Source organism: Rhinatrema bivittatum, chromosome 4 (genome assembly GCF_901001135.1).
Source record: "Rhinatrema bivittatum chromosome 4, aRhiBiv1.1, whole genome shotgun sequence".
Classification (NCBI taxonomy): Eukaryota; Metazoa; Chordata; class Amphibia; order Gymnophiona; family Rhinatrematidae; genus Rhinatrema; species Rhinatrema bivittatum.
This window is the reverse complement of record NC_042618.1, coordinates 331,377,355-331,403,642: the sequence shown is the minus strand read 5'-3', so window position 1 is coordinate 331,403,642 and position 26,288 is coordinate 331,377,355. Positions and strand designations below refer to the sequence as shown.

The following is a 26,288-nucleotide window of genomic DNA, read 5'->3' as shown; positions in this document are numbered from 1 at the left end:
ACATGTGACTCTCGTGTGCATGCGTGCGCACACACACAGGCTTTCACACTGGCAGTTGCCCAGGCCAGCACCATCTACCACTTTGACTCTCTTTCTTCTTCTCCAGGCCCCCACTATCATCCCCTTTCTCCCCCCTCAACTCACCAATGTTCCCCTCTCTCCTCCTGCCTCCCCCCTCCCCCATCTAGCACCAGTAGCACAGATGTTCCCCATCTCTGTCTACCCATTCTCTTCCAAACCAGCACCAGTATCCCCCTTCCTCTTCCTTCTCCCCACCCTGTCTGTTCCCGTCTCCCCTCCAGCCAGTCCAGTGCTAATATTTCCCTCTCCTTCACACTGCCATGATCATCCTCTCTCTCCCAAGAACATTGCTCTCCCTGTCCCCCAGACACCTCCTCTCTTGCATCTCCCCAACACAATCAACATCCCCCCTCAAGCCAAATACTGAAATAACTCTCCCCAAGTATATTCCTACCTGCTGTCTGCACTGCTCTCAGCCTCTTGGATGTATGTAAAGCCTGAAGGGTCAGCGGTAGTATCTCCCTTGCCACGTGCTCCCTTTTAGCTGCAGGACTGGACACACGGATCTCCTGGGGTCCTTTTCGGCAGATGGCTTCTTTGCTTGCTGCTTCACTGCCTGCCTGCATTGCCTCTGTTTGGCACGTGCTTAGCACGGAGGCTGCATGGCTGTCAGTGTTTTAACGTGGTGGAAACGCCGTCAGTTCTGGGAGGGAGAGCGACTGTAGCAGCCGTGCTGCTTTGATTTGTAGAGGTCCCTGTGTGGCCGGCAGCTGTGGTGCCGGGCACCGCAGCGCCTTTCGGATCTGGCACTTAGGGCCATGGCCATAGGATTTTTTTAAGCAATTCTCTTGGGAGAGTCTGGAGGCAGTTCCCTTATGGTTTGCTAGCAGTTAGGAGGTAGTGAGGACTTTTTCCTGTGTTGATTTTTCAGGCCCAGTCAGAGGGACCAGGCCCAACTTGCCTTGAGCAGGGTCGGGAGGGTTTCCCTTTCCCAGTCCACTCACTAGCTGGTTGGAATTTTCCCTCTGGCTTGTTTTTCGGGTTTTTATAATTTTCATGGCAGGAGTCTTGCAAGACCCTGGGTACCACATGGGCTCAGGAGCATGCTGCCCAGGTTAGGGAAGACCTGCCCTTGCATACCCTCAACGAGGAAAGAGGAGGTGGTGGCCTGGTGCAAGGAGGAGCTCCGGTGTTGTGGTTTGTTGAAAGGGAAAGGATTTGAGTTCAAGGTTCCAGGAGGAGGTTTTGATGGCTGCCCCTTCCTTCCTATATTGGAGCAGGATTCCCTGATATCCGGGACCCAAGAGAAAAAGAAAAAAAAAAAAAAAAAGAGAGAGAACTGAAGATCTCCTAACCATGAGTAAGAGCTCAGCAAAGATCACCGAGGACACCCATCCAGCGTTTTCACTCCCTCGGGAGAGAGAGGGAGAGGATTTGACGCTCTGTGCAGAGGACAGTGTTAACATTTTTACCAGAGCTGGAAGGAGGTTTTTCCGCCCAGCTAAAAGGAGGCCCTGCCCACCTGGGAGCTCCACTTTCCCACCCTCCAGGGGATGGGATGTTTCCCTGGCCCTGGTTCAGAGATTCCTGCACAGACAGAGGGGAAAAAGAGAGAGAGCTCGTGGTGCAGAGGATTCTGGTACTGCTGCCATTCTACAAGTTTGTTGCCCACCAGCGAAGACTTCTATTTGGACACTAGCACAGTGACGCCAGGGTGGCTTTTGTTTGAGCAAATTAATGCATCTCCGTTGAGAAGGAGAGATACCACGCCCCAGGGGTAAAGAGGAAGGTGCATCCAAACCACCCTTAGCACTCAGGGCCCTGAAAGAGATCGACAAACCCCCCCCCCCCCCACACACACACACAGAAAAAGGAGAGAAACATTGAGAGAGCTAGGCATTGGCGTGCAGCCTCCCTCCCTCCCGTTAGGGTTCTTCTCCGTTTTTATAGCCCTCAAGCCCATAGGTCAATCATGGCAATGACAATCCTTCTTGGCCAAGGGCCACAGACTGTGGCTTACTCCTGAACCTGGGATAGGCGCTTTCCTCCCCTGCGTTCACCGAGAGGTGTTACTGTGGTGCAATGGCGGGAACTGCCTCGGCAGTGCTCCCAGGCCCCTGCCAACAGCCAATCCAGGTGCTTGTGACCTGGACTGGCCTCTGTTGCGTGCCAGGATGCCGTGCTTGATGGACCTTGGTCTGACCCGGCATGGAGATTCTCATGTTTTTATGATCCAACTCAACCCAGGTATCCCACATGGCCACAGGGACTGCCCCCCCTCTGACCTCGTCTTGTTTTCTCATTAACAGTATAAGACACATTCAATTCAGACCTCATTTTTCATCTTCAGAATGGATTTCTTCACGCTCGGGACACTGTCTGCTAATTCACACCCCCAACAAAACGGGCACCCTCCCTTCTGGATGGATGCCCTGCAACTGCTTGGGGAAGCAGCAACACTACCAGGAAACTCTTTGCAAGCTGCGTCACCGCTGCTAAACTGAGAAACGGAGAAGAGAGAGAGAGACACACGGGCAGGCATGACAGGACAAGAAAGCTAAAAGAAAAAAAAGAAAGAATGTGGTTTGCGAGCACTTCCTTCTGCTTACCCATCCCACCTTCCACAAACTCCTTGGCTCGTGGTTCTACCAAAGCACGTTGCTGTTTTGACATGTTGTCTTTTGTCCAGTTCTGAACAGGGGGTGGGTGGAGAAGGAGGAAGGCCTTTCACTGCATTTGTCGCTTGCCTTCAAAAATCACAAAGAACGGTTGATTTTAGATTTCCCGTCTGACTGCGTGGATTCTCCTGTTGTTTCTCTGGGTTAAAAGTTTTGGAACCAGTACATTCCCTTTCTCCTGACACCATGCTAGGAATTTACTTACAATAGTGAAGTGGGGGATGGGAGCGGGACATTTGGAAATGCTGTCGTGGCGTGGAGCAGGAGGTGGGGGGGCGTGCATGTGTGTGTACACTGCAAATCCTGCGATTCAATATTATGCACTTGCAAAGCTCTTTTTTTTTTTTTTTTTTTAAGTGGCTTTTTAATACTTGGCATGAGTGGTCCATTATGAGCATCGAAAACCAAACGCTGCCATTTATCCACAATGTGTTACAGCAGTCATATTCTTAAATTGTCTCTTTTCTTTAGTGAACTACGCGCTACAACTGAATTCTTTTAAGAAGCATCACCCTATGGTTATGTTACATTATGGTAATTTGATCATGAAAAGTTTGTAATTCATTAATGGGCTGGTCAGTGCATGCCATGTCAATAGCAATGCAAGCAAGCCAACATCTCCCACTCTGCCTAAGCAACATGTTCACCAACTGGGGGATGAGAGGCTAGTCCAGTTTCCATTCTCACAAAATCTTTACGCAGTTTGCCGAGACAGAGGTGGCAGTCTACTGCGATAGTAGATTTTTTGCAAGGGCCAGTGGCCCAAACCACCAACTCAGTTCATCTAGGTTGCCACTGTCCTGGCCTGGATTCACATTAACAATCTAAAGTTGAAAAAACCCTCTGCCCCTGTGGCCTTGTAACAATCACCGGATTCACTCTTCAAGCAGATTAAAGCAGCAGTAAAAGAGGTGCAATATCAGACCCCCCTGTCTCCCCCAGTAATACAAGAACAGTTTAAATTCCCACCTGTACGCATTTTGGGAGCAATTTTCCAACTGTCTGACTAGGTGAAAAGTCCCAGGCCCGTTGTACCCACATATCTTGAACCTAATTTTCAAAGGGGAAATCCACGTGGAATTTCCCTTTTGAAACCTGGCACAGGTACAAAGTACGCATGGGCTTTTGCACCGTCATTTTCTCTGGGTAAAATTTCAAGGGAAAAAAAGCAGGCACAGATTTGCGGATACTGTCTATGTGTATTATTTTTCAATCCTACTCCAGCCTCCCCCCCCCCCCCCCCCCCCGAGGGGTCCCTCAGAACAGGTTTGGAGACCACTGCCCTACAACACTGGTTCTCAACCCTGTCCTTGGGTCACTCCAAGCCAGGTCAGGTTTTCAGGATATCCACCAATGAATATGCATGAGATAGATCTGCATGCAATGGAGGCAGTGCTTGGGCAGGTTCCTGTACAGCAGGATTATGGGCAAGTCACATATTCAGCTCCTTTACCTGGGTGGCCTGCACTAGCCATGCAAGAAATAACATACAGAAAGAGAATGCACACAACCCCTGTATATAAAGATCCTGTGTGACCTGCAGATTTCTTCCCTGTGGCTTATAAATCATATCTTCCTGACTAATATCCCTTGGGTTTTGTGTTGGGTTTTTTTTTTTTTACATGATCAGTTACTGTTCAGAAAAAAATGCATTAAGACCTGGCTTGGCTGTTTAAGGGCAGACATCAGTCGGTAAGGAGGATATATGGTCTGATGGTGTCAGAGCTCCAGAAATAATCTTCCTAATCTTTGTATTCCATTGAAGTGATATTTTTTTCTCAAAAAAAAAAAAAACCAAACCAAAAACGAAACACACTTTTAATGATAGCAATCAGGACCGGATTTGACACCCAGAGGCAAAGTGCCATGGCAGCTCCCCTGTGAAGCCGTGCCGGCACATTGTCCTAAAGCAGGCAGAAGCAGGATCTTCTTTGGCACCTTCAAAATTAGGCACCCTAGGCAGTGGGTACCAGTTGTAAACATTAGCACAGCACAACAATCCAGCAAGCATTCTTATATAGAGCATTTTCTACTTTTAAAAAGAAAGTAATAAATATTTATTATTATTAACCTTCATAATAATAATTTGGCTTTATATCCATACAGGATTATAAAGCACTGTAAACCAATAGCACATCAGAAACACACATGCAGCGACCTCTGAGCTGCAAAAAGTGAAAACATTGCAAGTTTCAAAAGACGATACCACCAGACCTGCTGAGAAATGCTCTTTGATTGATGTGGAGTGCATATATCTCAGATTAAGGCCAGCCGGGCACTGCTGCTTTAGGTACACGAGTGGTGGCAGTTCTGAAGGCGGGGGGAGGGGGAGGCCATGACACCATTCTCCCTCCCCAGCTATAAAGGGCCGGGATTCTCTGAAACGGACCACCATCTGCAGTGCTCAGTGTGTGTGTGTGTGTGTGTGTGTGTGTGTGTGCCAAGCAAGTTAGATTGCATCCAAATGTGTACATTGCCTTACCAAATATGAATATATCAAAAAATGCAATGAACTTGTTAAAGGGCTTGACTGAGTGCAATACTGGAGATGGCACCTGGGGAAGCCTGCACAGAAGGCACCAGCATTTCACTCAGTGCTAATGGAATATTCGTCACACCCAGGAATAGGAAAGCCGGCTGTTTTCACGCAGTGTAAAAGCACAGCGGCTGAACATGGAGAGCCTCCACGCTGACTTCCTGTCATTTGAATCACCGAGAGCTACCAACGCGCTCCCCCCCCCCATTCTCACCAAGCTAACAACTCTCCAGACTCCCTTGCTCATGACAAACAAGACAAAGTGGAGCAGCACCTTATCTGATGGAAAAAATGACTTTGTAGCACTGTAAATAGAAATGCCATTAAACAAGGGATACCAGTTTTCCATTTGGAAGTTACAGCTTTCTGGCTCACTCTTCAATGCTTTCATCCCAAGCATTTCCATGAAATAGAAATAGTTTCACTTTTTTTTTTCTTCATAAAACTGTGGTGAAGAGAATGTTTTTAAATTGTATTTTTGGCCTATCCGTTTCTTCTTCCTCCTCCTTTGAGCATCTAGTTCAAACAGAATCTGCCTTTATTCGGCAACTGCACCATAAAACTTCAATGGGCCCTGCCAGTCTTCTAGCTTCTCCTAGCCCTTCCTTTGCAGTGATGGTCCTTGGCCGGGAGCCCCTAGTTTCCTCTGGAGCCCTGTACTCACTCACCCTAGTTCGGTGTCACCATCTCCCTTCCAGGAGCTGTGAACACTGCCTCCGCAGCATCTCCAGCCCTGGCCAACCTGGGGCCCCGAGTGCTACCGGTAGGTCTGGGTCTTCCACACGGCAATTCACAACACTGCCAACAAGTCACTGAATCGGCCAGAAGAGAAATTTCTAATAGAAAAGCTCCAAGCTGCTATTTTTTTCTCATTCATTCATATTTTTTTATCATACAATGACTGGCTGTAAGCGTATTAAGCAATTATTCCACTCCTATCCTCTCAGTGCAAAGTCAGTTACATTTTAGGTTCGATCCACTCAAATTCAGGATGCTAAAAAATATATATATATTAACTAAATAAAATGTACATCCAAAAGATATATTGTGTTTGCAGACAATATAACAAGTTTCAACAGAAAATATAGCAGAAGGGGTAGATAACATGAAAAACTACTTTTAAAAATTAGAAAAAAAAAATGGTCAAAAGTATGGCAATGCTTTAATCTAAAAATAAGAAAAATCATGCATTTTGAATACAGAAATCCAATATGCAGAAATACTTTAACGGAAGTGAAGGACTAGAAGTCACCAAACAGAAACAGATTCCAGGAATCATCATCTCTACTAACCCAAAAGTAGCCAGTCAGTGGGACGAAGGAGTTGGGAAAGCCAATAATATACCTGAGTGTGTAAAGAGAGGTACTACTAGTAGAAAGAGCAGAGGGAAGTACTGTTACCTCTCTGTAGGTCTCTGGTGAGACCCCCATCTTGAGTACCATGTCCACGTCTGGAGACCACATCCACAAATGGACACCGACAAGGCAGATGCTATTCAAAGGAGGACCAGCAGAATGGTGCATGACCTGGGCTAATAAGCCGAATACAGAGAGACTGAGGGAGCTGAGGATGCACTCTCGAAAAGAAACCAGGGAAACGGGACCTAAGATACAAATATCTAGCAGGCTTCAGTCAAGTACTATCGGGAAGCATTTTCCATAGAATGCAAGATCAAGGAAAAGGGGGTCATCATATGGAGCTAAAGGGAGAGAAACGCAAAAAAGCACGTGAGAAAAGATTTTTTCACTGAGAGGCTGGCGTACACCTAGAACTGACCTGCAGCGGAGGATTTAGGAGCCACAATGATGACAGAATCCAAGCATGCAGAGGGACCATTGTTGCAAGGGGAGGGAGAAAGCCACAGATTGAGTAAGACCTATGACAGCTCAGTAGGAGGGTACAAATGAGCAGACCTAGTGAACAATTATGGTGCTTTCTGCTGACATATTTTCTTTAAATACAAAAATAAGAAATCCAAGATAGCTGAAAATAGTTAAATATTAAAAGTACAAGGGATTCAGCTGGAAAAAAAGCAAGGGAATGTTTGTGAAATCTCTGGGGAAACCTCATGTAGTGCCACTAGGGGCTACAAACTGATATATGTACAGCTCTAGAAGCGCTAGGGGCTTTTTAATCATTGGAATCCCAGAGTGGATGCTTCTTTGAAAGGCTATCATATGCATAGGTACAGAAAGCCCGCTTAGGACCTTATATTTATTTTCTATGTTACCAGTCCTGTAGAGTTACAGTCAGACCATGCCGGGTTTTTTCATAGTACCCTCCCCTACTGAGCTGTCATAGGTCTTACTCAATCTATGGCTTTCTCCTTCCCCCTGCAACAATGGTCCCTCTGCATGGCTGAATTCTGTCATCGCTGTGGCTCCTAAAACATCTTTTCTTTGCCATTTGATTACCTTTTTAAATGTAATAGCGTAAGACGTGATACGCTATCTATCCATGTCTTGTTCACAAATGTTTCCTGATTAAGCTAAGCTAGCAGTCTGCTGCAATTAAACCAAAATCTTTTTTTCAAGGGAGGGAGGGCCTGAAACTCTGCTGCTTTGGACTTCCAGCTCAGTTGGCATCACGACTGCCATCTGGCACCAGGAGCCTCTATGTGCAACTACCCAGGGATTTCCCCCCCCTTTATGTTCCCGGTCATCGCGGCCACATTTCTTGCCTGGGGACCATGCACCGGAGCTCCGTCTGGATCCTGGCATTCATGGTTCCTAAAGCCCAGCACTTGGCATTATTGTGTATTGACTGGGGCTGCCTTGGCAGCATCCCCGGCCCTGGAGAGCAGAGGAGCTCACCTGGGGACTGAACGCAGGCCTTCCTCATTGCACTACGCAGCAGCACGCGCTGCCACTGACCCGGTGAGCCACTGGACCAGCCCTACCAACTTCATACCAATTCCTTTAGAGTTCTTACAATATTATATTTAAATAATGAGTAAAGCTAAGGTAACATCTGGTGTATTTTAAACAAACGTCCTCAATGAGTGGTGATTGTTCTCTATCTCAAGAATAAAACATTGTTTATATTTGATTATACATGAAAGGGAATTCAAATGTCCTTTTATTTTAAATTACTACAAGCACAGAAAGGTGTGCACTGCCTTGAAAAGTATCGAGAAATTGGTTCTTATTCAAAAATGACTTTTCCCCATTCTATGCCTATGACTAAGGCCCACAGCTACGATAAGTCCATGCTAGGGGTTGAGGCAGTGGGATGGGGACGGCCACATTAATAATACCAAGGACTGTACAGTTAAATTGCCGCTCTGGACTGGTTATACCGTATAATGTAATTACTACTCAGACTGGGAGAACCAGAATGTGGTTGCAGAAGAGGAAGTCAGAGAGATGTCACAATTTTCTGAATCTGATGTTCACAGATTCAAGTCTCAGCATGGCTGCCTGGCCCAATGTTTCCTTCCTCCAAGGTAGATAAAATGTGTACCAAGCATAACCAGGTAATACTAAATTATATAACCTAGCTGGAAAAGTGCTTGGAGAGCAAGAGCTTGGTTAAACTGCATGCACCAGAAGCAAAGAAAAAAAAATTCCCTGTACTCAAATTTTGAAGTATTCTCATGTTTACGGAATACTGGAAATCAAAGTAACAAAATCTCACATTTTAATTGTACAAAATGTATTTTGGAAAGATAATCTTCAGCTTCCCTCTTATTATTTTGGAGGCAAATTGTCTCCCCGTTGAGGTTAAGAGAAACTTTTGCCAAGATCTGTAAGCACAGGTGTTATTACTATTATTACACTGTCTGTCCAAGGCTCATACACACATATGCTGCTAGTTCTGTGTCTAACTCTTTGTGCATATCATTACAAATATTTCTGCTGGGTTGTAGTCAGGATTTTAAGAGCTTATAAACCCCACCAAGAAAAATACAGAATATCTACTTCACCTGCTGTTTATCATCTTCTGAAAAAAAGAATCCTATGTTTATGACATCACAGTCTGTGGAAATTGGCATGACATCATAGGCAGGTGATTTTTAACTTCCGATGAGAATAATAGGAAGGAGACTAATAGATCTGAAGATCAGAAATCCTTTATTTATGGAAATCTTCTTAGTACCACAAACAGCACAAAGGTAATACAGAATGCTCTGAAGCAGAAGTTGATTTGAGGTCACTGTAAAAGTGTTCCCTAAAGCACTGAGGGCTCAAATGATTTAGTGAATAAAAACGGAAGATACTATCAGACCCTAGATTCTATTTTATCATAAAGTCCTCCATTAGTAGTGCAAAGGATGTCACTGGCAGACCTCCAGCAGGTGTGATGTTGTCCCTGCTGCTGACCTCCAGCTGATGTCCTTCAGCATGCTAATGTTAAAAAAAATAATAGCAATAGATGATGGTTAGCATCCACGGTGGTCTGGTGTAGTCCTATGTTTGAAGACACTGTATGCCACATCCACACTTTTGTCAGCAAGCAAAGCAGGTGCCCATCTGCTTGGTGACTCTGCCTCTGACCACGCAGCCTCTGCATTCTACACTGTGCTAATAACACACCTAATGCCAGAGCCTAGGCCAGAGAAGACCGGAAACTCTGAGAAGAATCATTTCAGTGCGTCATCATCATCACCCCAAAATTTAAGAAATCTCTGTGCAATACTGATATGTATGCCCCTTTCACTCAGATCTCATTTCCTTAGTCCTGATTAAAAATATTCCTGTATAAGGCTTTAAACCAGTTGAACTGAATCCTACTGCACCAGTGCTCTGTGATCTAGACCCATAAATCTCTATTTATAATCTAAAAATTAAACACTGAAGCTACAGAAGCACTTTCTTTATTGATGAAGGTTTATTCTCTTTATTTTAAACACACATATTTATGGATAGCTGAAATAGTCCTACAAGTGTTCACCTGACAGGTCCTAGAAACACTTCACAACCTCCTTCCTCCCATTTCACAATCTCCTTTTCTTCAAATGTATTGCAGACTGTTCAAATCTTTCTTTCCTTTAAGCCTGTTTTTCTTCAAAATCTCTACTTGGAAATAAACCCTATCATTTCAAAACTTAGCTTTCTCGTGCAGGCGCAAATGCACCAAAAAGGTAAACAGCCTGCCTGCGCAGGAGGGTTATTCTGAATTCGCCCCAAATCCTTCCGGGAGAAGAATCCTCTGCATGCTCACCTGAATGTGTTGACTTCCTCATGGCTGTCTCAGAGGAGTTGCATGTGAACCAGATCAAGCGTCAGCTCTGCACTTGTTGCTTTCCAGTAATCCCAGGGCTGATGTTTGAATGGGAGATATTAAAATCCAGTGTTTTAAACCCCTTGTTTCTCCAGGGGGGGCAGCTGCCAGTGTACTGGACGTAAATCAGGACAGGAAGAGCTGTGCTCTAGCAGGAGAACTGTCCCCACACAAACTCCAACTAGGGAGGCTGCAGCACTCCCATTAATTAGAACACACCTTTCCTAATCTAATGTACTGTTATAGACTATTCCAACTGAGCTGGGACTGGTAGGGGGAGGGTGATACCTTCAGGACTGTTTCTTTCCCGGATCACTCCAAAAGCAAGCCCATTCCAGTTGTCTCGGGCAAACCCTGCAGGCCAAGTCAGTCACTATTAAGTTAGCAACCGGACAGTGTTAGAATAATCGTATGTGCTTTAAAGCCCTCCTTCCCTGTCCTCTGGCTCGGGAATGGTTCAGCTCTCCAGTGCCAGTGATTGTTTGAGCAAGCCTCTGGTTCAAAGTACAGGATCCTGGCTCTCAGGCTTTTATTTGGAGCGGCGAGGCAGTGTAAAACGATATCTCCTCTTTGCTTCCCATTTCACCTCCCTCCCTGCATTTGGAGAAGTCGGAAGGAGGACGTGCCGGTTCAAGACCTGAGGCTGGCACAGATCAGAAAAGACAACTTTTTGTTCTATTAGGCTGGATTTTTCTCTCTCTCTTCTTTTTAAAGACAGCATTTTTTGTTTCAGGAAAATGAAGGAGCGTGCAGTGAGAGATCACGTGGCAGAAGCTGAGCGCCTTTCTTCCTCCTGTCGGCGTGAAGGGACTGAGGCACTGCCTGTGGTGGTTCTCAGCGGGTTGGTCAGGCTGTGAGGCACTACTGTAAGCAATGCACAAATGCTTCTGATTACTGTCCCGACAAAGCATAATTACTAGCAGAAGGACATCATAAATTGCGTTCTTTAAAGCTTTTTTTTATGAGTGAGCCTTCAGATTCTTTCCATTTCACCCACCTCCCTCTCCAGCACCACCGACTTCGGTAGCCAAATACTGAATGGGTGGGGATGCCAATCCCCTAGAGGGGGTGTTTTAGAATTTTTTTTTTAACACAGACTTTGCTGCTCTCCCTTTCGGCACTGTTAGACAGATTGTGCTTAGCCTGCCATTTTCACTCTGCAGTAATTCAAGTTGTAAAGTAATGTTTAATCAGTAAAGTGAGTAGATAAGCCATGGTAGTTTTAGGGTAGTCATATGTAGGCAGCACAAGTAATTTTCAGCAGAGTAGAAACACTTACAAAAAATCCCCCACCCATCTACGTAATTTTTCCCAAGTAAAGCACATGAGCAGCTCTGAGAATGATCACTTCTAGTCTGACCCCCTTAAGACGCCGATAGTAGAGGATTTTCAAAGGATTCTTCTCTCTTTTCTTCCCAGTGGTCACAAGCTCTGAGATCAGAAACTTGTTGCTTTGCATCCTATTCCACCTCCCTGAGAGTGTCTGACCGATTGGACAAGACCATTGCACCAGCTCATTGGTAATAATTAAATGCTTTGTGAGAACAAGAAAAACAAAATGACAATGAAATAGAATGGTATGTAAGAAAGAGAAAAAAAAATCCTTGCACCATCAGAGCTGGCAGGACTGTCCCTGGTGTAAGGCCTCTGCTAGTCATATGCAGGATTGTGTAAGCAGCGGAGCACTTAAGAATAACACAGGGTGGCTCCTGCTAGTATTTAATATGGTGTTTGACAGTCAAGTGGGCCTCCCCTGAGCTTAGAAATTAATAGTATAAACTGGCTGCGGTACTGCAGGATTCCCTGAGAACTTGTCATAAGAAAAGTCCTTTGTAAATGCAATGCCTTTCCTTATGTTATATTTCAGTATTCTACTTTAGGGGTAGTATGACAGAGGCTCAGAAAAGTTTCAGGGCTCAATTAGCCCAAATTTGGGACTTAAAACATTTCTAACAGAAGGTTATTCATGGACTTTGGCAAATTAAACTAACCAGTCCTATGCTAAAAAAAAAAAATAAAAATGTGATGCAAGTTTTTAGAACAGTGTGAGGAAACGGGTTTTAAATGCCTACTGTGATTTCTTCTTTTGCCTTGGGGCTTCTGTTTTCCCCAGAGAGAATTACTTTCCCTTGTTTGCTTGCAGGTGGTCTCCTGACATTTACAACACTGTAGTTCTGGAGGCTTGGATAGCATATTTCTCAGTATCCTCAGAGAGCTGTAAGATTGTTATATCCTGCAGTGCCATTGGTGAGAAAGTTATTACTCTGTGCCTTTATTGCAGGGTTTCCCAACTGCTGTGCGCCTTCAGACCTGATTACGTGTGCCACGGAAAAGTCACCACTATCTGATGCTCAGATGCTGGCCGGTGCCTGGGTTCTGCTCTCAGAACCTCGCATCAACAAGAGACACACTAGTGGTGGCTCAGATTTGTAGGAGCTTCTTTATGAGAACATGTGTAATCATGCATGCCTCTTCTTCCTAGCTGCAGAGTGTGGTAATTAATGGGCAGCACTTTGTGCAGTACACAAAATGCCCAAATCTACACGTCTTCTGAGTTCTTCCAGCCTCTGTCCTATCCCCAGGCTGAGTGAGATGGGGGGAGAGAGAGTGCAAAGAATACTGAATGTGATTCACACCGAGTGATGGGAGGAGCAGCAGTGAAGGAGTTCAGGTGGCCATATGTGACACCCAAGGTCGCTAACTTAGCCAACTGCCCATATCCAGGGCTGCTGCTAAAATTTTTGCTGCCCCCCTCCTCGATTTGTTTTTTTACACAGAATACCCCACCTCAATTAAATATGCAGAACACAGACTCACTCTCACCAAATTCAGAATAAAGAGATTATAAACTCTAAACAGAAGCTGAACCAGAAACTGCAAACTGCAACAAGCCAGGCTCTGTATGCAATGCAGCAATGGAGAAACAGAAAAATCACCAGTCCTCATAAATCATTCATCAAACAATAAAATCAAGGAATATAAATCAATCATATTAGTAAAACCATATTTGTAAATATTCTTTTTATAATGATCTAAGAAATAGAATAACATCCAATAATTAAGAGTTCATACAAAATTTTAAAAATTTCACAAACAACAATAAATTATTTCAAAATGGCAGACACAGAAATCCAATAAGTAAAACTTGAGTTAAGTAACTATATTAGGTTTGTTTTTTTTCTAGTTTATAAAGAACGAGTAAGTTTAGCATAGAGATTTGAAATGAATTGTATTTCTCTCCTACTTCATTATTTTTTGTTTCTTTTATTTTATTTTTGCCTGATTTTTTTAGTTATTTTTTTTGTTCTAACAAAGATTGGAATTAATCAGTGCATTTTATTTTTGTAATTAATTTTTATCTTTTTATTTGCTAATTTTATTGTTGGCTATGTTAACCACTTTGATCAATTATATAATTGTAAAAATGGTACAGAAATAATTTAAATAAATAAATAAGGAGGGAAAATACACCGCTCTCCATACCTGAAAACGTTTTATTTCCAGTCATCCTGAGTAAGGCATGGATTAGTGAGGCAGCACAAATTTTCTTCTCACACACACACAGGCTCCCATTCACACCCCCCCCCCCCCCAGACAGGTTACCATACACACACACATACATACCAGATAGGTTCCTATTCACACATACACACACCACAGACAGATTCCTACCCCTACCCCCCCCACCCCCCCCCACACACACACATATCCCTGTCAGGTTCTCATGCACATAGAAATACACACACCAGACAGGTTCCTATTCACATACACACAACCATCCAGTGAGGCTCCCATTCATACACACACTACATCTCTAGGTCAGCCTCTCATTCACACACACCACATTCCCACACCCCAATAAGACCTAATTCATTCATTCATTCATTCATTCATTCACACACACATACCACCGGGAGCCATTCTGCTGCTCCTTCTCGTGTGCTAATCAAACCATGCGAGCCTAGCACTTCTTCTATGCGGATCTTGTTCATCACAAGATCAGCATAGAAAACGTACTAGCTGCACGTTTTGGAAAGCGAATGCTGGCACTGAGAAGGAGTAGGAGAATGGGCTCCTTTCTTCAGCCACCGGTGAGAGGGGGTCCACTTGCAGCCTCATGGGCCGATTCCTCTTCTGGGCTACCGGTGTGATGGGAATGGGCCCCATACACATCTGCTTACACCTCTTATAGAGATATATTCTGGATTCCTGGTCTGGTTCTTGAACCAGTTGCAAGTAATGACACTGCCAGCCAGTATCAAACACCACGCTCAGTCACAAACAGATTTTTTAGATTGCAAAACTTTATCGGCACATACACACTAACAACCACAAAGACACATACTCTTTCTCAGACACCCACACAGTGAGAACGTGTGTGTGTCTGTATCAAAGACAAATATACATACACACACACTCTGTCTCACAGACAGTGTGTATGGGTGTGTGTGTCTCTCACTCTCTCTGACACAGACACACAAACACTCTCTTCGACATGCTACTATTGTGCTGCTGCTTATGTATTCACATGCAGGCCAATTCAGTAAAGTCCGTGGGAGAGCGAGCGAACACCCGCTCTCCCGGCGCGCGCGATACAGTATTCAAATTAGGCCCAGCGGTAGAAACAGGCAAAAGGAGGCACTAGGAGCACTAGCGGGTCCCTAGCGCCTCGTTTTTGACAGGAGTGGCGGCTGTCAGTGGGTTTGACAGCCGACGCTCAATTTTGCCGGTGTCGGTTCTCGAGCCTGCTGACAGCCACGGGCTCGGTAACCGGACGCCGGCAAAATTGAGCGTCCGGTTTTCGACCCGACAGCCGCCGGCCGACTTCAAATTTTTTTTTCTTTTTTTAAAACTTTTTTTAACTCTTCGGGTCCTCCGACTTAATATCGCCTTGATATTAAGTCGGAGGGTGCACAGAAAAGCAGTTTTTACTGCTTTTCTGTGCACTTTCCCGGTGCGCGCAGAAACTAGCGCCTACCTTTGACACATCTTACTTTCTGAATCGCGCGGGCATACCTAATAGGGCCATCAACATGCATTTGCATGTTGAGGGTGCTATTAGGTTCGGCGGGTTGGACGCACGTTTTCCGCCCCTTACTGAATAAGGGGTAAGGGAAAACGCACGTCCAATGACAGGTTAACAGTGCGTTGGAGCGCACTGTACTGTATCGGCCCGACAGTGATTGCCCCTAGTCCAGGACTGCTGCATCATGGTGTAAAGTTCCTGCTTGCTGCCCGTCCTTCCCCATTCTGCAGCAGCCTCCTCCCTTTCCCAATCTCAATCTCTAGGAGACTCGCTGGTTCCACAGCCAGCTGCTTCTGTCAGAGCTCTGTCCAGTCACCTCAGACAGAAGCCTCCCCCACACTGCATAGGCACTTCCTCCTGGCTTGCCCCCTTCCGTCCTGTGTCTGTAGCTTGCCTCCACTTTGCCACAAATCTCCCACCACTCAACTGTAGTCCTCTTACTTTCCCTTGTGCAGCCAGAGCTGGTGCGAGGGTCTTAGGTGTCATAGGCAAACCTTACAGCCTTTCACACACTCCTGGTCCCACCCTTCCCACAAATAATTTAAAAAATATATATTTATAGTAACAGATTTTACATGAAAAAGAATATTCAGTGTTCTAAGGTAAAAAACGTATATTATTTACATGCAGTACTGGTGGTACCAACCGGAAACTCTGCAAAAAAGACACCTACAGTCATATGGTATTGGAACTATTGTAAAGCATGTCGGCCTTCAGAAAGCTTTAAGTAAACTTAATTACAATATAGTAAACCTTCCACACGAAAAGAGCACTAACTGCCAGCACTCAAACAGTAACAACCTTATCTATGAAAAGGCAACACTTCAATTATTACACCAGTCACTAAAACACCAATACACCTGTTATCAGGAAAACAAAACAAGTCAAGCTGAAACTACATGCTAGAAAAATACCTCTTTTCAGTCACACATGCAGAACACAGATGGACCCTTACTAAATACAGAATAAAGAGACAAAGTATAACTAGAAACATGCAGACAAAAACTGAATTGGAAACCATAACAAGACAGACTCTGTATGCCGTGCAACAATGTAAATACAGAAACATCACTAGTCCTCATTAAACATCAAACAATAAAATCATGATATATAAATCATCAATCATAATAGTAAAACCATAATCATAAAAAGAATAAATATTCAAAACAGCTGATGAAAAGAATACCCAATAATTATTTTTTTTAATTATTCCCAAATACACATAAACACAGAATATAAACCAAATAAATAAAATATTTTAAAACAGAAGACATCAAATAACACCCAATTATTAAAACTAATGATAAAAAAAATCCCCTGTTCTCCACACCTGGGAACTTTTGATTTCAGGTCACCCTGAGATTGTCATGGATTAGTTCGGAGAGGGAGTGGTACAACATTCTCTTCTCTCTCTCACATACCCATATTCTTGAACACACACACACACACATCCTTACATGTTCTCTCTCACATGCTCTCTTACATACACATACATATGCTGTCTCACATTCTCTCTCATACACAAACATGCACGCACATTCTCTCTCTTGCACACTCTCTCTCTCCCCACAACATACAAACAGAGGCTTCCTCGGGCCTGCATGGCTTCTTTCTCACATAGACATGCAGAATTACATGCTATTTGCTCACATGCACACATGCTCCTACACATGTTCACTCACATGCCATCTTACATGCCATTTGCTCACACATATGCTCTCTCACACACACACTCTTGCTCTCTCTCTCTGGAACATACCAGCTGACAGGGTCTTTTCTCCTTGGCAGTGCAGCCCCACAGACCGCAGCCTTCCATTTTTAGCCTTGCAGCCCAGCTGACAGGGGCCTCTTCACTTCAGCCGCGCGGCTGAAGAAAAAAGGCCACTAACAGCTGGGCCACAAGGCAAAAAAGAGAAGGCCGCACGGCCCAACTGAAGGTAACCTCTTGTTTTCAGCTATGTGGCCCAGCCAATGGCAGCCTATTCTTTTCCTCCGTGCAGCCCGGCCGATGGTGGTCTCTTCTTTTCCTCCGTGTGGCTCGGCACAAGTTAACCCCGCGCCCACGTGACTGGCCTGATCAGCCCACTGGGGCATGCCTGAAGCCCCAATAGGCCAATCCGCCCCTGGACTTCAGGGCCCCTCTGATCCCTTCCCAACCCCTAGTCAAATGCCAGGGCCATGGAGGAACCTGGCCTCTGTTTACCTCATCCTAGGTGCTCCCGTCTTGGCTGCCAGTGGCTTTGAAAATAGTGCAGTTGCACTGAGACTGACACCATGGGATATCAATCTGGCACCTGCCTCAGGTATAGCCAGCAGTACGTTGACCTCTATATCACCTACAATGCTGATAAAACAGGAGAAACGTACACATATATCAAACAGAAATCCATTTTACATAGCTCAAGTGAGTGGCATGTCAGATTGCACTTTCCAGGCTTTATATATCAACACCCTTTTATAGAAATGCTTTTCCCATTACCTGTATCAGCTTTGTGAATTGAATAGGATCCTTTAAATTCCTCTGCTGCCCCTGGTATGTTGCTTTCTTCATTATGCTCCTTTGAGTTCTGACTTGAAGAAGAGAGTATTATCTCTCAAAAAGTGGTTAGTCCTGAAATTATCACCTTATATATTTTTTTATGTTTTTATTTGTTACCCTTTTACTTCTGATTATGCCTTCCTACCTACCTCCCTAAGTACTTTTCAGTCACTGATCTTTGACTGCAAGATGTGCAGGTATGTGTGAATTATTTATGGCTGCCGTATTCTACCTGGGTCTCCTTACCCTGCTAGTCTGCGCTTACAGGTTAAGATGCTATATTTAACTTATATACATTACTATAAAATATCTTGGCATGGCTTTCCTTCAGTTTTTCAGGCTGATGCTGAAGATTCCTGAAATTTCTTTCTGATCCAAGAGAGCAGATAGGACACTCTGTTTCCCTACCAAGCCTCGGATCACTGCAGGATGCCCTGGTAACTGCCTCTCACCAAGCCTGCAGCACTGTCCTATCAGGTTTACCTGGGCTGATCAGTACATTTTTGCCTCGTGTTAAATGTTTCTGTCTGACTTCAAGTATGCAATCAAGTGCAGTTTGTTTGTAGTGCATGCTCATATGACCATGTAATTGTGTATTCATTTTGTTCTTGTGATACTGGTTGAGTTGTTTCACAATAAACACAGATTGTACGTCATTTTGCTGTCCATAGTGGCAAACTTTGGTCATTTACCGTGTGTGTGTGTGTGTAATAGTGATCGGGTGTGTGTGTGTGTGAGTTTCATCTTGTGGCTCGTGGTTGTGCAAGTTGACGAGTTCTGTAAAGATTTACTAGCTTTCCTTTTCTTCTTTGCTACAAGGTAAAATTGATTTGGTTACAGTATTGATACTGTTGAAATGTTATAATTTTTGTAAAGCCTTCTGTTTTTATCGTTTTACTGTTTCCTGCACCCGTCATGCCCATCATCTGTTAGGTTTCTCCTCTCTGATTGTTTTAGTTGGTGGGGATTTTGTTTGGGGTCGGGTCCTCGAGGAGGGAGGCTGATTAAGGAAGGATTTAAGTACAGTGTTTGTTATATTGTGCCTATTTCAAATGCATAATGGCATGACTGTATTCAACCAAAGAATGTAGCAGATCAGAGTCTAGATCTCTGGTTAGGGTCGCCAACTGTCCCAATTTTTTTTCTGGCCAATACAGATTTTTGGGCTCCTGTACTGAAAAAAGAGGGAGGCCTGAAACGTTTAGAAATGTCCCGATTTTAGCCCTCTAGTCACAGGTTAGCGTGTGAGCCTCCCTTGCATTTATCCAGTACAGTGTGCGCTTCGATAGTTGCGCTATATTCAGAAAATGTTGGATACTTTTCTTTTGTGTCCCCTGCCAAAGGCTTCAGTCCATGATTTAATCAGAGGCCTAACATTTTACAAAATGGACCCTGGACTGGTAAAAAGCAAACTTTTTTTTTTCATAGTAAAGAAGTTCAAGAACTAATGGTCAAGATATGAGGCTCCGAAGGGGTAGACTCAGGTGTAACACCAGAAAACATTTCTTCCCAGAAAGCGTAGTGAATGCATGGAATGACCTCAATGGAGGTGATAGGGGCAAAAGCAATTTCAGTTCAAGAAAGCATGGGAAATTAAATAGAAAGAAGTGAGGGGAAAGTCAGAGATCAATTGGGGGGGGGGTCTATGGAAATTCTGATCCTCGAGGGCCACAAACCAGTCGGATGTTTAGGATATCCCTAATGAATATGCATGAGACAGATTTGCATGCACTCTCCCTCTAGACTGCCCACTGTAGCAGGCAGTAGAATGGGCATACTAGATGGGTCCTTATCTGCTATTACATGCTGTGTTCTTCTAATGGTAGAGAGTTGCAATAAGTAGCATGGGCAAAAACTCCATCAGCAAAGATATTAAATGGCATTTCCAAATGTTTGGAAATTTGAGAGGTGAAAGTAGGCGACCCTATCTGTTGTGTGGTTCACTGCACAAATGCAAGAAAGGCTAGGATAGGTCTGAAGGCAACTTTGCTGAGTGTGGTAGGGTGTGCATAGGAAAATCTTTTTTTTTTCCTTTTACTAGTTTTTATCATTTTGTTTCAGCATTTTAGTACATGCTAACTCATTTCAGCATGCTAAAAACAGCATGTGCTAAAATCATTTAACCTGTAACCAAAAACATGTAGAGAACTAATCTGAGTATGCACTAAAACACAGACAAATGTATCTATTTTTGTGCATTTTGGATTGGAAACAACATAAAAGAAAACAACAAATGTCAATGTTTACAATGCCATTTTAAGCAACTACATATCCCTACAGTGTGGTAATAGGAGGTTTCCTTGTGGACCAGGTTTGAGGAGATATGGTAAATCCCATAATCTGCGAGTTTTATCACTTTTCACTAGAAATCAATGAAACCAAGTGGGCTTGAAAGACAAGCTGGTGATGGAGTGATGAAGGTACAAGGCTAGGGATTTACAGGAAAATGAAAAACCTTCTTCCTTTCTCATGTGGCTCCTTCACCATCTTCAGTATCCCCCTTGTTAATATCTTGGATGAGAGGAAAGCAACTTCAGTCTCTGGGATCTTAATTCTCACACTACGAAAAACAAAACAGTCTTAAGGACAGACGTTCAGGGCTCTGTTTCTGCTGTTAGGCAGCTGGCAAAGTTTGATGGATAAACTTATTTGGCTAATTTAGCTGGGATAACCAGCGGCGAGGCATTGGATCTGAATATACCCTGCTGTCCTAAAGCTAACAGGATAAATGTTTCCTGCTAACTTTAGGACTGCTCTATGGCATGACCAGAATTATCTGGATAAGTTATTTGGCTAACTGAATATTGGAGTTAGCCAGATAACTTATCTGGCTAACATAACTCTGCAAAGAAACGACCATGGAATGCCTCCAAATTATCTGACTAAGTTTTAACTAGCTAATTACTTAGCTGGATAACTCTGAGGTGGTCAACTAGCGGGAACTATCAAATCTTGCCATCTGGACCTGCTAAGTCCGAACTTAGATGGAGAAATGGCACTGAATATCAACCTCTTAAAGTGCTATTCCAATGGTGCGAACTTCAATCTGCTCAGAATTTCTGTGTCCACAGACACGATAAAACTGCTCTGGAGCTATCACTGTTGTCCACACAACAGAAAATTAATGATGTAAAAGGAAACAACTTCAGGAAGGCTAGGTTTGGGCCTGCTTAAACCCAGCAATAACTCAAATCATTCCTCTCTCCCCTCCAGTGCACATTGTCCCCAAGAAACCCTACTGCAACAGATCAACTGATCAATTTACAAGTGTAAATGATGCAGACCAGTCTCCTTTGAAAATGATCTGCCTGGATGCTCAGAGAAAACAGGTTGCAAACGTTCACCTTTTCCCACTTTCTTGAATTTTCACAGGTCGCACATCTTCATGCCAGGAAATTATTAAATACAAGATAGCACAACCAAACTGTTTTGTGGAGCTTCCAATACTAGTTGGATAGTTATGGCTGAATGATGTTCTATTGAAAGCTATATGTAACCTGCATGTAACTGCTGCCATTAGTAGAAAATTGTGTTTGGCTGCAAAGGGCAGGCTAATGTTTAACAGAGGGCTGATAAGCTTTGTGTAATTGAGGAGATTTATGGTGGCAGTCAGCAAATTAACCTGTAACTTGCTAAGTTGTTGGAAAGAGAAGTTTGATTAACCACCAAAACCCAGCTGCCTACAAAAAAAGCAAGTAATCTTATTGCAGTTATGGTTAGTAGCCCCGATGGACGGCTAAACTTTGCAAAATAGGTCAGGTCGCTTTACAACCACTGAATACCCAGTTAGCTCCAGGATGGAACTGAAAAGGAATTTTTCAGTATGGTGAGAAAAAGATATACTCCTGAATGATGTACAGTACCATGATATGGGAAAGAAAGAAATGTTTTTTAGGTTTAAAACTGTTTATTAGAACAAGAACATATAACAAATGTTTAACATACAGTAGGTACTGATGCATATCAAGCCAGGCAGTAACACAGTTTAGAATCACATAGAACTTGTATTTTATAGATTTTTAATCCTCTTCCCGATATATTCGGAATACACTTAGCAAGGCACTCCATTACATAAAGACAAACTAAATAAGGTACTCCTTCATAAAATAACATCATAGAATGTAACATTTTTCTCGGGAGGATAACCTCACCCAAACCAACCCACCTTCCCATTTTCTCTCCCTCCAGATATCGTTCAACACATTAAAGGGGAGAATAAGCAACAAACCAATTGCCAAAACTGCCCCAAGAGACCAGGAGTAGTACTCATACCTATGGATGGTTGATCACTTCACTCCTAGCCCTAGGGGAAAGCTGCTGCAAGTACGGGTCCCATAAACCAAGAAATTTTAACTTGCTTTTAAAGGATTGCGCTGTTTTCCACCTACATTAACCCATGCAGTCTATTCCTCCATTGCCAAAAGGAAGGTGATGTCTGTTCACAGCACATCAGGAAGATGGGCTTCTTACCCATCAGACAAGCTTTTCTAAGAAAGAGATTCATATTTTTTCCTTTAATTTTAAACGAGGCATCTATATCAAAGAGGGCACCCTCGGGAGTGAGACTTATAGACTGACCTAGCAAAGTCATCAGATATCAATGAATTTTATCACAGAAAGTTTTAACAGCCGGACAGAGCCAAAAATTGTGTCCCAATGTTCCCTTAGCCTGCTGGCACTTAAAGCAGAGAAACCCCGCTTTGTGTAGCTGTTCAGGGGTCATGTAAGCTCTATGCAGCATTTTGTATTGGTGTTCCTTAGGCTGGCATCCTCCATCAGCTCTGGTAGTTGTGCAAAAGATTTAGCCAATGGTACGTCCACTAACTCAGCTTGCAGTTCACTTCTCCATATATTCAATAGGTAGGTACATGATCCACATTGGTCACCAAATCCATAAGGGATTTGCAGAGCCATGCTATTCCAAGCTTTTCCCTCACATCAATATGAAAGAACTCCACAATCTTCCAAAATTGGTATCCATGAGAGAAGCCACATAATGCTTCAATTGCAGGTACATATAAAAGGAATTAGGACCAAGGGTAAAAGTGATGGAAAGATCTGCAAAAGAAAACAAATGTCCTTGGACATCTATAACCTGTGACAGCTGACAAAGCCCCTTCTCTGTCCATTGCAGAAAGGCCTTCGATTGAAACCCTGGAGTAAACTCTAGATTACCCTATATCAGGAGATAGTAGGGATGTGCAATCGTTTTTCCCAAATTAGGCAATTTCAACTAAACTGCCTAATTCGGAATGGTTCAGGAGAACCAAAAAATGATTGAATTTTTTCTGAAATTTCGGGAAAAATTCATTTTCGGGTTAGTGCACACTAATGGAAGTTAGAGCGTGCTAACTCCCATTAGTGCGCGCCAACTCCCCATTAGTGCACGCTAACGTGGCAGAGTTAGTGCGCACTAACCCGAAAATCAGGGCCCCCGGAAAAAAAACCCCCGAACTGCGGGGAAAATGAAATTCCCATGGGGGCCCCCGAAATGAAGCCCGACACGATATACCAACCCGAAGCACATCTCTAGGAGATATATAGTTTCACTAGAGTCATGTCCCAATTTCTTACAAAAAAAATGCCCATGCCCTCCCCAAGGGGTCAACCAAGGGGTTAAGGCATAATGCCCGCGGCAAGTATGTAGCCTCTGCATGAAGCAAATAGCGAGGTATGGAAGGTGCTATAAGGTTCTTCTTGAAGACTAGTGGTGTAAAATGGGAGGTATCAAAAAGCCAATTCTTAATATGTCTTAATAAGCAGGCAATATTTTATTCTTCAAGATTTGGGATACACAGTTCTCCTTCATGCTAGCCTCCTATCATTTTGTTAATCTGAATTTGAGCATGCTGCTTACCCTGGCACAAAAAGCGGGAAAACATGGCATAGTCCTGTTTGACATCATGCTGTTGAAGGCATACAAGAATCATTTACAAAAAGGTAAAGCCACTTTGGCCAAAGTATCATCTTAAATAGATTTGCCCTGCCAGTAACCAACAGTGGCAAATCCTTCCAAGCAAGGAATTTTTTTTTTTTTTTAATGATTTTAAGTAAAGGCAGGATATTTAAATCATATAGCTGTGTAAGATCTATGTGGAGCACTGTACCAAGATATTGAAATGAGCTGCCTACCCAATGAAGAGGAAATCCGGGTTCCCATAAGGCTTGAACCGATCAATGAAAGGCTTCAGGTTTATGCAAGTTAAGTTTAAAACTCAAGAAAGAACCAAAACAGGAAAATTCCTCCATTAATGCAGCCACAGAACCATAAGGGTCTTGAATTTGCATGAACAGATCATCCGCAAAGGCTGCCACTTTAAACATGCACCTGCCCACCAAATCAAATACTGGCATTCTGATAGATGGCACGTGGAAGAGGTTCAAAGATAGTTTAAATAACAGAGGTAAAAGTGCCTTGCTACGTACCCATCTGAAGGGAAAATTATCTTGTGGGAATTCCATTTACCAGAATTTGTGCAGTAAGACTTGACGGCTTTCAACCACATACCAGGGATACCAAATCTCTCTAGGACACAAAAGAGGTAATCACATGCCACATGGTCAAAAGCCTTTTATGCATTGAAACTGATTAGCAGTGAAGGGATATCATGAGTTTGGCACCAAAGCATAGAGGACAGGACCTTTCTCACATTCAGGACTGAGTGCCTACCACAACAAAGCCCATTTGATGATCTGCCACAAGGCCTGGTATAAAAAGCACCAAGCAGTCCACAAGAAGTTTCACCAAGAGCTTTAGGATCAAAGTTAAGCAAAGAGATTGGCCTGTAAGATTCTGGAAGTAAAGGATCCTTTCCCTTCTTCAGCAAAAGTGTAATCAATGCTTTGTTGTTCTTTTATGGGAAACACTGGGTTCCAATTAGATGTGTAAACAAAGCCTGAAGAGGCAAAAATACCCATTTCATCAGTATCTTATAAAATTTCCCCCCTCCCCAATCTCATATCCATCTGGCCCTGGGGCTTTGTAATATGGAGCTCTCTGAATCCTCAACTGAATCTCCAATACACTAATCAGGGCATTCAGAACTTCAAGCTGTGAAGACGTGAGCTGCAGGAGTGCAAGCTTATTGAGATACTGCTCCCTACATTGACCAATTGCTCAGAATATAATTGTTTAAAATACTCAACAAACACTTTCTGGAGACCATTGCAGGATTTAACAATTGTATTACCGTCCCCCAGAGCCATGGCAATATATTTGGCACCCAGTTTGCATTTCATCACAGAAGTCAGCAGTTTTCCTCACTTACTGCCATGCTGAAATAATTGAAATTTATAGAAAAACATGTATTTCTGTGTTCGCCAATGAATAAGCGAATTAAGTGCCAGCAGGGATGTAATATACGAGGTTTCAGACTGCTCTGTCCGATGTCTGGCACAATGTTGTCTATCTATATGCACTTGCCGTTTGAGACAAGATTTTTGTATCAATATCTTTATGCCCCTTTATTAAAAATGCAATGATCTAACCCCATAGGACAACTTTGGCTGTTTCCCAAAAGGCTGGTTCTGCCACATAGGGGCTATTGTGCTCTAGATAATCACCCCATTTTTTGTCCAAAAAAGCACAAACCCCAGGATCTTAAGCTAAAAATGCTGAAAATCTCCACTGCTGATGCCCTGGCCATTCATCTGCCTACTGAAGATCAATCCATATGGGTGCACGGTCAGAGATCTCCAGTGAGCCTATCACGGTGTTCAGCACTTTAGAAAAAAGGTCAGTGGAAAGCAAGATAAAGTTGGTACTGGACTGTGTGGCATGCGCATGTAACACATGCATGAAATCTTACTCCAGAGGGTGCAGTATACACATTAACAATGCATCAAGAATATTTAGTTGTTTATATAACAAAGGGATACCTTTATGGCCTAGCAAGCACTCATGAGGTTATGTACGATGTTGAAGTCACCCCCTATTATAAGGCTGCAAACCCCTAAGCTTTGCCAGCAAGGTCATAAAAAAGACATGATCATAATTATTGTGTGCATAGATATTGCATAATATCAGGCACTTCCCACAAACAGATCTGGTAAGGATGCAAAAACAACCCTCTGGATCCTTAACCACTGTCTTAATCTGAAATGTCATAGCCTTCTTAATAAGTACGACCACACCTGCTTTCCTTGTTCCCGAGGAGGCCCAGTATAAATCTCCAACCCACCACCGACACAATTTATTATGCTTCAAGTTACTCCAATTGTTTTCCTGTAGCATAGCTATATCAGCCTGGTGTCATTTCATTATTT

The 26,288-nt window shown here is 43.4% G+C and overlaps 1 protein-coding gene and 1 long non-coding RNA gene across 3 annotated transcripts in view; one reads left to right on the top strand and one right to left on the bottom strand.

The window, feature by feature from the left end:
* Positions 1–10,755, bottom strand: part of SEPTIN9 (septin 9) — a 612,883-nt gene extending 602,128 nt beyond the window's left edge. The window contains exon 1 of the mRNA XM_029600381.1: positions 10,399–10,755. Within this exon, the coding sequence (XP_029456241.1) occupies positions 10,399–10,420 (22 nt within the window). The 5' untranslated portion in view covers positions 10,421–10,755. The remainder of the gene's footprint in view (positions 1–10,398) is intronic.
* The window catches only part of LOC115090831, a 176,344-nt gene extending 157,665 nt beyond the window's left edge, over positions 1–18,679 (top strand). Inside the window, exons 3-6 of one of the 2 annotated variants that reach the window (XR_003856519.1) lie at positions 11,192–11,324; positions 11,878–11,978; positions 12,602–12,705; positions 18,355–18,679. This is a non-coding gene — a long non-coding RNA (uncharacterized LOC115090831). Of the gene's footprint in view, positions 1–10,814; positions 11,325–11,877; positions 11,979–12,601; positions 12,706–18,354 lie in introns of those variants that run through there. The other variant, XR_003856517.1, reaches the window with a different exon arrangement.
* The last annotated feature ends 7,609 nt before the right edge of the window (positions 18,680–26,288 follow it).